Here is a 14,816-nt window from a genome sequence, read left to right on the forward strand (position 1 = left end):
CAAACTTGGACACAGTGTAATTATGTTGGACAAACTTGGACATAATGTCATTATGTTGGACAAACTTGGACACAGTGTAATTATGTTGGACAAACTTGGACATAATGTAACAATATTGACATTTAATTTTGATGAATAAAAAACGGTGAAACTTAAAGCATTGATTAAAGTATGGAATAGAAGTCTTGATTTATCAGTTTATTCACCTATTTATATCTTTTCCAAATCCAGTTAACACCTTTATGAAAAGATTAAACACTGAAATATTGACAAAATCAAAAGGGATGTAATCATTAAAATCATTCTGAAGGAGGATTTGAAATGATCCAAATTAAGGTATTTATAGATTCATCAAAACTCTCCCATGGATTCGAAGATAATTTAAGAATAATGAAAGAATTGAAGTATATAATAGTAGAGTTTTTATAAGAATTGGTACAAAAAGTGAAATCTACATGTAGTAGTAGTTAATGACTTGAAAAAAAAGATAATGATCATTTACTTAGTTTTCTAGATATCAGAGAAATATATGGTGTAACAGCAAACTTATTACAATATCAAAGTATTATAACAGCTATTAAGGAACTTTGCAGTCAACATGGCTCGACCCATCCAAAAATAGAGACTCCAGTTCATTCCAAGAAATTTAGCAATTTTCAGGAAAAGAAGAAGAAAGGTACTAAAGATTTCTATAAAATTATTAGTAAAAATGATGTAATTCCAAGTGGTAGAAAAAAATGGGAAGATCAATTTGATTCAGAGGATATGGACTGGAGTATGATTTTTAATCTTCATTTTTCTGTTACCAAACATTAATTACGGGTTTCATATTCTGACGATAAATTCATTTTTATTTAAAGTGGGGTAATTTGCTCGTCCTTTATGTAATATTTGCAAAACTAAAATTGAAACATTGGAACAAATGGCATTGTGAGAAAGTTCAAATTTTGCTATTAAAAAAAAAAGTTGTATTCATAAGTTCATTAAACTTAATAATATTTGGTCTTGGCCAATAATATTTGTTTATACATATAAATTCGATGAGCAAATAATCTTGTACATTCAAGTAAATAATGAAATACATCACCAATTTGTTGACTTTTACAATGTGGGCATTTTTTCCCCTCAATCTGGTAATAAATCACCATGGCCCTAAATGCCGAACACAAAATTAGGCTTGAAGGCAAAAAACTAGTGTGTGAATTTCATAATTAGATATGTTTCTGAAAAAAATAGTCTGTGCTGTGCTAAATTAGTGCTTATTTGGTAAAATTGGTGAAAATTTCAAAATTAGGAGAAAATATGAAAAAACTAGGACATTCGTGTCTCCCAGTGCGTCGATGGGTCTTAATTTATATATATAATATACAAACTAAAATTGGTTTTGGTATTGGAATATTATGTGATCGATTTTTCATGATGTTCAACTTCGACATAATGATTGAATATTGAAAGTCTTGAAAACTTCAATAAGCATGCTTCCTATTCTATTTCGTTCAAAAACTTTTTGAAGATCGTAAAATAATTTTAATAATCTAACAACCCCTTTCTGGATCTTTCCAAATTAAGAAAAAATACAAGATTGAGTGGATTTATGCATGGAAATAATTTGAGATACATTGATAGTATGGTAAAGTTTTTGCAGAAAAAATGTAGAAAATGAAAAGCTTATAAAGATTTGAAATTCCGCGGGAAAATCAAGGCGGAAGGGAATCCCCAGCTGTGACCGTGGACTACTTTTAGCTCTCGTCGTCAAACCAATGAGAATATACCTCTTATACGAGAAGAGCCGTACAACCAATCACATCATTCATAACACTTGGATAGAAATAGACCTACCGTCATGGCCGTCATCTTTACCTGTGAGCACAAATTTGGACAGAAAATGACTTGACACTTGAAAATTGTTTTAATTAACGGCATATCCGGGATGCAGTAATGGAAGAATTACCAACGTCAGAGAATCTCTTCCAACTGTGGATGATATACTCTGCAAAGGTAAGTTTGATGATGTTCTTCCTCGCAAATGTAATCAAATATTGACAGGTCAGATAATTTTCAGCATCTGCATCAAAACCACACCTTCTGAAGTCCAGATCGAATATCAATGAAATGAATAAGCGAGTATTTATAGCATGAGGTTAGTTATGCTTGCTTGATATGAATAGAAGGATTGATGACTCAGTGTCTAGGCATTGAACAAAGTCTAACAACTTTGGAAAGTTTGTGAAAAAAAGATCGGATAAGAATGTTAGCATCTTGATTACCGTTTCCGGTCAGGTTACAATTTGGCAACTTAATTCTGTCGACAAGATTATTGGTTGTCAGCGATATGTTGGCGGGTTTTGTAGATTATTATGGAACACATTTTGAATGTGATATGTTTGTTATAACATAGACTTACTGAATGATGAGTTACCGCATAAGTCCTGTCGACAGCAGTTTGTCTGTCTATCAATATAACACACACCATTAAATATATAACAGACGACGAAAGCCAATTACTGCGTTTGAGTGGAAACACTGGAAATGCCATCCACATATGTTGTTGATGAAAACATGTCAGTACAGACAAAGGTGCGACTGTCTGGTCCTTAAATCAGTTTGTCGAAGAATTTTGTCTTTGCTTTTATTACGACATAGTGGAGTATGATTTTATAATACAATTTATTACTTCACCGGGGGCCACTCCATCAGTAGTCTGTTGGACAGGCTGTATAGTGATATATACTTACAAGTTACTCCATCATATCTTAAATAAAATTTGAGCTCATATATAGGATTTATCAAGTTAAGATTGAATGTAAAATTTCCACGCATCGTCGCTAGAATTTATAATCATGTTGATAAAATTTTAGACACATAACTACAGTTTGTCAATATTTGTCACAGGTGGACTGGCAACAGATGATCTGATGGAAAAAAAAATTGGGTTATTGTTTAGATGATATTTATTAACATAAAGCATCAAAACATCCAAAATATCTAGATGTATTAAAGCTTTCATAGAGCTATATTAACATTGCTATTTTATTGATAATTTGTAAAGTTCTTCTATAATTGTGTTGTGACTATTATTTTTGTACTGTTTAATTACCCACTAATCACAGGGGAATGTCTAGTCTTACGGTATAATTACACATTAAAAAAATAGCCAGAAATACCTATATATAGGACATTATAGGTATCTTTGGCTATGATTTGATATAAGACTAGACATGCCCCTGTGGACTATAATTATTTCAAAAGATGTAAAGTAGCCATTGTTGGTCTTCGATATATATTCCATCATTTGACATTAAAGTGTACCCGGAACGATTTGCTATGTCAAGCTTAAAAAAATGTGATTTAGGATGAAACTAAAAATGCTGAAAGTCCAACTTTCATAGCGACTTTAGTTTTAGAGTAATTGCGATTTTTCTCAAAAACACACCTGAAGCCCAAAGCCGTTGACCTCGTTTCGATGACCTCTGACCTGTGACGTCAGAGGTTTAACGGGATCAGAGTCGCCATATAGGAAATATATAGAAACAAACGTGACCACGTGCCTGCAATTAATGTGAATTAGACAACAATAATGAAAGTGCTGAATAAACTCTCTGAGTTATAGTTGTGAATTAGTTAATAACAAGTGCTACCGAAACCAGGGGCATATAATTTTCTATTATAACGGGCCATATATAACATGTAGCATCTCACTAATTTTCTCTCATAACGAGCCATGACATGTAACATCTTACTAATTTTCTATTATAACGGGCCAAATACAACGTGTATCATCTTACTTATTTTCTATTATAACAGGTCGTATATAACATGTAAAATTTGAATAATTTTCTATTTTAACGTGTTGTTATGTATGAGATTTGAATAACAGGCCATTTATAACGACTTACATCATATAGCCTTTATAATGAGGGCACTACCGGTTTGTTACATACCAATATTGATTTCGGTTATAATACTTCTAGTAATAGAAGTTTAAAATGCAATTCATACACGATGTGAAATAAATGCTGAAAATTTTGAATTTTTATTAGCCAAAACAGCAATGGATACGTTGCAAATACACTTGGAGATACCGTTATTTGTGATTTTCGGATAATTGTCCGAAATTGATAACACTTGTCCATTAAAGATTAGTAACTCCCAGACAAGATTCATAGAGTAAATTTTCATCATCGTGGGTATATGAATGAGGCAACTTAAGGTTAATTATTCTATAGACAATTTAAACCTTTGAGATACACATTTTTTTGCTTGTAGGGAAAACGAAACTCACTGAATTCCAAAAATAATGTGTTTGATTTCAACAACTTAAAAATGTATTCCCTACAGTATAAACGCAATTCTTAATAAAATTCAAGCTCAATTTACGTACAACCTGTAAAAGCATATCTTCGGAACTTTTTTGAAGTGCATAGAAACCAAACGCGTGAACTCACAAGCAATTATCAGCGTGTGCCGATTAGAACACCAGAAATCACAGACACCTGTGGTGCAGTGACAGGTGTGACGAGCTTGTGAACCGTAATTTCACACCTGGTAATTGTCTAGCGGTATACTAACCCACTCAAACTTGAGAATTCGTAATTCGCCAAACATGTTTATACATCTTTTAAAGTCCTGTTTTAAGTGAAGATATGACTTGCGACACACGAATGGAAAGTAAAACCACAAGGATCTCGATCACTTCACAATAATAACACAATTACAAAAAAATAATAATAATAATAACAAAAAATAAATAAATAAAATTGAAAAAAATCATACACGAAAATCATTGCGAGTTTATAAGTTTTAGTATTAATTATGAATAGTCACGATGAACTAAATTGTATGTTTTTTATAAAAAAACAAAAACGGAGCGAAAATGATGGTTTTAATAAGTACCTATATGCTATGTACCTGTACATAAAGTATCAGTTATATTATAATTGTTGCGAATCACTTTTATATCATTTCACTGACAACGATCGTATATAAATTATATCTTTCTCAAGCATTTAATCGTCCGTTATCCCTGAGACCATGACATGTAAAATAAGGGATAAAATCTGTATATGTAGAAGTTTGTTGTAGGCTTCAACACTGGTTTTCATACGGGAGAGATTTTGTCTATTGTAGATCATGATGATTATAATATATAACTTTCTGAATTAAAGTGTCCTTCATGACTAGAAGCGGGCTTTGTTTTGAATATAACGCATAAATTTACTGTACGTGTGTATCGTCTTTTCTCACAAACCAGAGTATCCAGAACTGTTGTATTGTTGGTATGTTTATTTGAATATTAATTTGCGAATAAAATGGCACATTATTTTATTTATAAATGTTGTTGCCGTGTTCCTTTCTTTAGTAATGCATAAGAAATGGTAAACACATAACTAATATACATTTATTGGTAATTGACCGATTATTACACCAGTCAGTGTTAACCAAGCGGTCATTATCAGAGTCAATTTCACTAATTTTTTTTTTTTTAAGCTCAAACTTATATTGTTGGATTCCGACTTCTTGTCGGCAATATTCGCTAAAGTCATCAACCTCAAATCTCATGTCCAGATCGTATTCAGACATGTTTGTGTTGCTACTGTTCACACTGTCCTCTATGCTACTGGCCACCATATCAGTTACTCCGTTAAACCTGTGACGTCATAGACTGAAGAGTTCCAAATCAGCGTGACTGTTCGATACGCTGATTAGCAGTCAACCGAAAGGTGCAAATCGCGTACTTCGATGTGCGATATCTCTGCACTCGGCCAACCGATTTTGGTACAGTTTGCGACATTCTTCTTTGGTGGTTACAAAGAATAACATATTTGAATATCATTTTTCGTTCCGGGTACACTTTAAGGCATCCCAAGTTTTTTTTGGCCCCAACATGCACACTGTACCCGGACATTCTTTCAATGGACAGATGTTTGATGTTTAAGGACAAAGTGTACCCTGTGTAAAAATGAGGAATTGCAATTTTCTGACATCATTTTATTTTCAAAGGTTTTGGGAGCTGACAAAAGAAATGTGTTTAACATAAAACCTACCTTACAATTATTGATAGATGATATGCTTATTTATCCATGTATGTTTTGAATAATATATAGACCTATTTCTTCAAATTTAGCAGTTCAAAATTTCCCACTTAAACTCATTGGAAGGAAATTATCAGGAGTAAACTTCAAATTTCGAGAATTTGGCTTGAATATGAAATAATTTCCATTGAGATTGGGCCCCATTATCCACCCCAAAAAACCTTCAGAAAAACCCTGTCATATCATAGCAGCATAAATTTTGCATGCGTCCGATTCGACTGTCCCAAGGTTAATAGCATTTAATAGCAAAATAATGGATGCAGGCTGAAAGCCTCTATATCCATATCATAATAACAAATAAATTCAGTATAAATATAGTACTACGGTGCTGTATACAGCTTAAGTGTTAAGGAATTGGTATTATTATTATTATTATTGGTAGCTGAAACAATTATTTTTGCAGTATTCATCTAGAGCTATCTCAAAATTTAAAGTGCTGCCCGCCTCTACAACAAATTTTGGCAAGCTGTTCCATATATCTACTATTCTTTGACTGAAAATTTTTTTTCTTGTATCCAGACAACATCTTTTCTTATATATTTTCTTGGAGTGGCCCCTGGTTCTGTTTGTATTGTCCATTTGGAAGTAATCTCTAGTTATTCTTGAATCGTATATATTGTTAACAATTTTGAAGACGTTATCATGTCTCCTCTAATCCTGCGATGCTTTAGTGTTGGTAGTTTTAATCTCTCTAGACGTTCCGTATATGACATATCCTTAAAGTCAGGTAGTAGCTTAGTCGCTCTTCTTTGCACATTCTCGATAAGATCAATGTCTTTAGCTTTGTAAGGGACTCCAAACTATAAGGTTAACTATATCTATAGAAAACCACCTTTCACAGGGAAGGAACGTCTGACATATTCCCTTTTGGAAGTTCAGTAATATATAATCACACAATTATAATTTTTATGGTTTGCCTGTTCAATACTAGAGTATATATTACCTCTGAAACGAAACTTTGTCCACATGCAGATGGTAACAAAATCATGCTAAAAATGTTGACAGTGATCAATTATATAAAATAGAATGGACACTTTGGCAGTTGTATAATGTAAGCTGAAGTTCCTCACTCATATATATTAAATTACTGTTATAATGTTGTATGCTTGTCAGTGTTACTTTCATTATGGATTATTTAATAGGATATGGCAGGTCTGATGGGATGGAGGGTCAAATGGAATGGGAAAGTGGAGGGTCAAATGGGATGGAGGTCTAATAGAGGTCTAATGGGATGGAGGTCTAATAGAGGTCTAATGGGATGGAGGTCTAATAGAGGTCTAATGGGATGGAGGTCTAATGGGATGGAGGTCTAATAGAGGTCTAATGGGATGGAGGGTCTAATGGGATGGAGGTCTAATAGAGGTCTAATGGGATGGAGGTCTAATAGAGGTCTTATGGGATGGAGGGTCTAATGGGATGGAGGGTCTAATGGGATGGAGGTCTAATGGGATGGAGGGTCTAATGGGATGGAGGTCTAATAGAGGTCTAATGGGATGGAGGTCTAATAGAGGTCTAATGGGATGGAGGTCTAATGGGATGGAGGTCTAATAGAGGTCTAATGGGATGGAGGTCTAATGGGTTGGAGGGTCTAATGGGATGGAGGTCTAATAGAGGTCTAATGGGATGGAGGGTCTAATGGGATGGAGGTCTAATAGAGGTCTAATGGGATGGAGGGTCTAATGGGATGGAGGTCTAATGGGATGGAGGGTCTAATGGGTTGGAGGGTCTAATGGGATGGAGGGTCTAATGGGTTGGAGAGTCTAATGGGATGGAGGTCTAATGGGATGGAGGGTCTATAATGGGATGGAGGGTCTAATGGGATGGAGGTCTAATGGGATGGAGGGTCTAATGGGATGGAGGGTCTATAATGGGATGGAGGATCTAATGGGATGGAGGTTCTAATAGAAAGGAGGTCTAATGGGATGGAGGTCTAATGGGATGGAGGGTCTATAATGGGATGGAGGATCTAATGGGATGGAGGTTCTAATAGAAAGGAGGTCTAATGGGATGGAGGTCTAATGGGATGGAGGGTCTATAATGGGATGGAGGATCTAATGGGATGGAGGTTCTAATAGAAAGGAGGTCTAATGGGATGGAGGTCTAATTGGATGGAGGTCTGATGGGATGGAGGTCTAATGGAGGTCTAATGCCCAGTAATGGGATGGAGGGTCTAATTGGATGGAGGGTCTAATTGGATGGAGGTCTAATGGGATGGAGGTCTAATGGGATGGAGGTCTAATGGGATGGAGGGTTTAAAGGAATGGAGGGTCTAATGTGATGAAGCCGGTTTAATGGTATTAAGGGTGTAGGAATGGAGCTAATCCAATGAGATTGAGAATCAAATTTAACACTAACAGTTAAAATTGTCTTTTTTTTTATAGAATGACATCAAAACGCTGAAGGAATTTCTGGCAATTTTCATCAAATCTTACAAGAACTTGATTGACTATGATTTTGACCACCTCAATGAAGTGTAAGTATTTGTTTTACAAGTGATTTGACTGTCATGTTGTATTGTTTTATAATTTAAGTGGCAACAAGTGGTAACATTTCACCAAGGGCAGCTGGGTTTAGTTTCTCTGATAGAACATGAAAAGTTACTTGGTGGGTTTTTCAGAGGCTTTGGGCATTCTGGTTTCATCCCACGTTAAGACCCACCTCATTCTTCTGTAGTGGAACTGGACATGGCCAAGCTCCTGAGACTGTGACCGTTGAGGTAGCTCAAATGGTTCATCTAGAGTTCAGAGGTCCTGGGGTCTCGTCTAGAGTTCAGAGGTCCTGGGGTCGCGTCTAGAGTTCAGAGGTCCTGGGGTCGTGTCTAGAGTTCAGAGGTCCTGGGGTCGTGTCTAGAGTTCAGAGGTCCTGGGGTCGCGTCTAGAGTTCAGAGGTCCTGGGGTCGCGTCTAGAGTTCAGAGGTCCTGCATGGGCTCGCGTCTAGAGTTCAGAGGTCCTGGGCTCGTGTCTAGAGTTTAGAGGTCCTGGGCTCGAGTCCTGATAGGTCATTACATTTTTCCTGTCCTGTTAAACTTCTATCTGGGCCAACATGAGTGATTAATAATAGAAGTTTACTTTTTCTACTTTTATTGTAAAGTGGATATATGTGTTCCTTATAACAAAACATTTCCATTGGTACTATATTTACAAAACTGCTGACCTTGACCATGAACTTTAACCTACTTTTAAGCAATTTAATTCCATATTTCATATATAAGAGATTTACACAGAGAAAATATTTTCTTTAACATTTTTAAGTCACCTGCAGAGACCTGGTGTCGTGCATTATAAACAAGTTACATTTTCAACTTCTTCTCATTAACCAACAGGCCCATGGACCTGATATTGGGTCTGTAGCATGATGGATGAAGGGCTACCAAGTTTGTTCGAATTGACGACATTGACCTTAATTCAAGGTCATGGGTTGAATATATATGCTAAAAACTTTTAAATAACTTCTCAATAACACTGGGGAATACAAAAATGGCATTTTCCTCGCCCGAAAGGCATTTATTAACATTTTCTTGAAAAATTATCTTCGGGGCGAGGATAATGCCATCAAGTTCGGAAGAATCGCTTTTTATTCAGGAAAATGACATTGTCCTTAAAAAATGCCTCCTGTCCGAGTAAATTGCCATTTTGGTCCGAGGAAATTGCCATTTTCCCGTCACGCCCGAGTGCTGCCAGGATTTACCTGTGCAGCGGCGAGACGGCTAGCTGGCAGCATACGGCCGACCAGCTCGTTATCGACACACGTGTACGATTGACAACGCGGCCGACCACCACTGCATGTCGCGTAATCGGGCTTTACATGGAATGAAATCCTAAAATAAAAAAAAAAGCTGTAACAACCATGCTATTAATAAACGTATCCGATATTTGCCTTACCTTTCTTATTTTAAATGGCACGGTTCAGTTCACGGTATTTTTTATCTCGCATCACGGTACGCTCATGATTCGGGCCGTCTCCGATTTTCTGCGCGGTAATTTGTATCGCCCATTTAAGTTTGATTTATATAGAAACTTTTCTGGATCCGTGTTCAAAACAGGCGGTTTAAATTCATTTTAAATCGTTTCAGAATCAAAATTGTCGAGGCGAAGTGTTCCCGATCTACTGTCAGGAATCCTGTATTTTGATTGGCTGATGACGACTCACAGATCTAGGTTATTTCCTAACCTGAATAATGTTTCTCGCTGCTGCATTAAAGGCGTATTTTTGCTACAGATCGTACGGCGTACACCAATCATGCTTATCCTGCGTAAATCCCGGAGCTCTCCACACTTTCAAGACCCCGACAGGATAAACTAATGGGGCACCCTACAAATGATACGTATCGTACCGTGAGACAAGTATCTACGTATCGTAGCCATCGTGGAGGAAGCGTATCTTTGCAGCAGTAGTTACAGCCACATGATATTGATAAACATATCTAATATTTGCCTTTTCAAGTCTGATTTGTAAACTACAACGAATTATCACTAAGATGTATTTTACAGCCAAGGGTTCATCTCGTATAGATTGATATTTGTAGGCTGGTTTACAAGGTTTCAAGGTTTTATTGATATCACTCTGACACACTAACGTGTGTAACAAGAGATCACATATATATACATGATAACAATGATACATGGCGTAAAGCTGTACAATCTTACTATGTTCTATGCAATAAAAAATTGTGATAATTACAAAGAACTTTAAAGAATTTCAAAATTTTACCGATTAAACACTTGTATCTGAAATTTGTTTGTTTTAGTGTACTACCCATCGACAGCCATGCTCATTTCGGGCAAAAAAACACACTTAATTGATTTTATTTGAGTATAAATACAGATTTAAAATGAAGACATTTTTTAAAAGATTCGCATTGTTTATTCAGATCACTATGACTTAAGGTTGGTTAAAATAAAAAAAAAGATATATTACGAATAGATTATGTGACGTTTTTGATGTTTGTGTAACATTGAAGATAGTAGGTAAAATGACCTCAAAGGCTATTGAGATTGATTCCTTATAATTAGCATTATATTAGAAAGTGCCCAAATGCATTGCTGAAAGTCATAATTACGTAATCTATTATTAGTAGTGGTACTACAAACGTCCGTATTCTGCGCAATATAGAATGCCGATGTATTTATTGCAATGAATTTTGCGGGATTTTTTTTTCGAGTAAACACTAGTGCTTTTTAAGGAGACTGCGTGGCCCTTAAAAGGGCTGTGGTGGGTGGGTGGCCTTTTTATGATAATACCTATCTCTGCCTCATCGTCTGGATTGCATTTTCTATACTTTTTGAGAAGGCGAACTCCATCGTTACTGTCAGATGTATGCCGTCCTGCGTCGAATGACATTGGTAGTGTCATGTCTCCAAATCTTCTACTGTAAACTTTGGTTAGTATTTTTTTTAGTAGAGACGCTTTCTTGTTGTAGTGTCGATCGTGACGCGGAAATTATCCGGCCTGAATGAATACAGCGCTGTATGCGGGAAAGTCACATTCGACGTAATGATGTCCAAGTGTTGGTAGCTTAAGTCCGTAATAACGTAAAACCATATTGTTTATAAAGTTACATAACTATAATTCTATTTTTCAATTTGTCATTCTCATTACAAAATTTGAAACGAAAACCATTGAAGCAGATATCTGGACAAGTGAACGTACATGATGGACAGATGAAGAGATTGAAAACAATGGCATACCAAAGTAAGTCCCATAAACTAAATGTAGTAGTGATTTAATGTAGTTTTTAATAAAATATATAAAACATTGATGCTGTGTTGTTTTGTTATATATATATATATAGACATGTATATGTATGCATGTATAGAAGACCAGTATGCAGTATTTTACCTGTAATATGCCCAACATGTACTTTAATTTGAATTTTCGAATGCAGTGGAACCACGAGAAATCTTCGAGTTATCCGAGTTATCGGGACAGAAAGACAAAAGTGGGTATATTTTAAGACACTGACCATGAATTATATTTATCCTGTAACAATAACAACTGTACAAAATCTAGTCATTTGAAGTGAAAAAGTGCTTAGCAAACATGGTAGAATTGACGTTTTATCCGATTTAATAGACAGCACTGACCGGCGACTGTTTCATTTCTAAACGTAGATTAGTTCCGCTTGAGCGAGCGGGTAGATGAATTGTTGACTATCGTGTGTACTGTTATCGGCGACCGCCTTAAATCTCTATAAAAACCGCCCAAGGGGGAGGCAGACAAATCGTCACTATAAAACGGTTGCTTAAGTTATAGTAATTGAATGACTAGACGAGTGTATCACGAGATATTTCGGTGGGCGGTTACGAGTTCGCGTAGCGAACGAGTAACGCCCACCGAAATATCAAGTGTACACGAGTCTAGGACATTCAATAAAATGGCTTGTGTCATGGCCCGTCCATCGGCTGTCATTAAACTTCTAAAAACCAATCAGAATTATCTCGGGTTTCTGAGTGAATTCCCCGCCAAAAGCAATCAACGATCAATTAGGAGTACATTTCCCGCCAAAAACAATATCAGTTACATGTAGTTCAATGCGCACCCGACTTTGTAAGCGGTAAGCAGCAGGATGTCAACCCCTTCAGCTAGCTTAATGGTCAGTTTAAAGTACAGGGATTTCCTTTCATTACAAGGGGATGATTTTGACGACATTGTGTTATCTCAAGCATTCAAGGATATAGAAAACGAAGTGAAAGTTTTTGATGGGATTTCCGACATGTCGCTGACACCTGTCGGGAGTTAACGGGAAGGGGATGCAAAACATATTTAGGAGGACTGGAATACACCAAATTACCAGCAAGAACAGACATTATTACAACCAAGAAGGTAAGTTATTTCTTAAATAAATGAGATAACGGTAAAGATGAAAATCAAATAATTCTTCAAACCCGATTTAAAAAAATATCTATTTGGATGGTACATAGGGACGTCGGGATTAGCACGACACTAAATATTTAGCAAATAATCATACACATTCTGAAATCTCGTTAAAAAAAGGAGTAATCAATGAATAAAAAATATATTGCTCGAAAACCCCAAAACGAGTCCCTGTGCTGTGGCCCTATTGATTCAGCATGAACATGTAGTTTATTTAAATCAATTTGACCTAGATCGATTATGATTTAATGATTTCAAAAGTTACTTGATTTCAAGTAAATTCATTTTTCTATAATGTTTTGTCATTAAAAAACTTGAATTCTATGAGAATATATTAGATTGTTCTTTTTTCGAGATGCGAGTTATGTCTGATATTTCGAGAATCTTTTTTTAAAACCTTTCTAAACCATGTCGAATACGACAACTTGTTAGCCCATCCTACCATGTCTTTATCATAGGATAACATCTAGTAATAACTTGTTTTCCCCCACTGACTTGCAGGTGACCGATGTATTCCGGAGTACTTTGATATGTACAATGATGTGTATACAGGAGACTTCTCGGAGGAACCCCCATTTGTTATGGAAGTCAGGTCGTCGGTGTAAACAAACCAAAACAACATGTGAAAGTGAAAGGAAATTACACACAACTTACACTATTGTACAAATGCGGCGAACTGGACAACTGTTACGCGTTATGTTAAATTTGTGAACAGGGAATCGTATACATAATATTTGTAAACAAACATGTTTTTTTTCAAGTTTTAATAACACCTATGTACTACAGACCCTATTCGGCATTGATACAAAAACATCGAGATCGCTGTAAACACTTGCGCTTGACCAGAAAAAAAAATCAAACGTTACAATGTTTATTTTACTCACCTGTATGTAATTGGGTCTTAAAACGACCAACAGCTACATAATTATTTTAATACCATGATTAATAAAAAAAAAAAAATGTACGGTTATTACAATGTTCAAGCCCAGATAGGCTTAGATAATCTGATCACTTGTGTATTAATCCGTCACAGCGCCACCTAGGAAGGGCGATCACACGTAACGGTAAAACCAAAATCCGGCACATGCTGGCTTGTTACGAACAATGAAAGACTGGATGTTTATTTTACCTTCCGGTCAGTGCAAAGTTTTCTAAGAGATTAATAGCCATTCTACTCACCTGTGGATACACTGGTCAGTAAACAAAAGATCGATAATTACGTATACACACGCAAATGGCCAGTTTGACACGAATTACCGTAAGCTGTTCACGGCTCGGTACACCAGGTAAATTTTTAGACACGACCAACTGGTCATAATTGTGGGGGTAATTAACGTTAATTAGTGGTCGTCGGGACTGCACAAGGTGGTCATAATACGGAATAGCGGGGTGGTCGTAATAGTGAAGCGACCAATACAAAGATATAGAGAGAAAAAATCGGGACTGAAAAAAAAGTGCCCGTAATAGCGGGGTGGTCGTAAGGTGAGGTTTCACTGTATATATAGAGGACACCGTCTTCAGCTTTAATTTTCTGTGATCGGATTGACATGAGGACACTGAAGTTTAATAATTACATTAAATAGAACTTACCTTGACTTTTTGCATAGACAAATTGGAAATGATTGTATGCCTTGAAGTTTTTGTTTCATTAAAGTTGAAAATTACGGAAATAAACTAATGGTTCTGTGAGTTTTTGACTGTATACGTTGCTGTATACCTTCGGTAGCCAATAACATCCAAATTTGGGGAGTTAGTGTACACTTTGATGTACAACAACTTCCTAGTATGTGAAGTTATTGGACAACTAAGCTCCGCCTCTTAACTGGGTATTGGGATTTATTGTACACGCA

General features: G+C 36.0%; 1 protein-coding gene and 1 long non-coding RNA gene across 2 annotated transcripts in view; both read left to right on the top strand.

The window, feature by feature from the left end:
* Positions 1–1,841: 1,841 nt before the first annotated feature.
* The window catches only part of LOC117318205 (neurobeachin-like protein 1), a 152,254-nt gene continuing 139,279 nt past the window's right edge, over positions 1,842–14,816 (top strand). The window contains exons 1-2 of the mRNA XM_033873240.1: positions 1,842–1,998; positions 8,474–8,565. Coding sequence (XP_033729131.1) covers positions 1,939–1,998; positions 8,474–8,565 — 152 coding nt within the window. The 5' untranslated portion in view covers positions 1,842–1,938. The remainder of the gene's footprint in view (positions 1,999–8,473; positions 8,566–14,816) is intronic.
* LOC117318210 lies at positions 12,178–13,821 on the top strand. Its single transcript, XR_004530310.1, has 2 exons — positions 12,178–12,915; positions 13,468–13,821. It is a non-coding gene; the product is annotated as an uncharacterized LOC117318210 (long non-coding RNA).

This window comes from Pecten maximus, chromosome 19 (genome assembly GCF_902652985.1).
Source record: "Pecten maximus chromosome 19, xPecMax1.1, whole genome shotgun sequence".
In the NCBI taxonomy this organism is placed as follows: domain Eukaryota; kingdom Metazoa; phylum Mollusca; class Bivalvia; order Pectinida; family Pectinidae; genus Pecten; species Pecten maximus.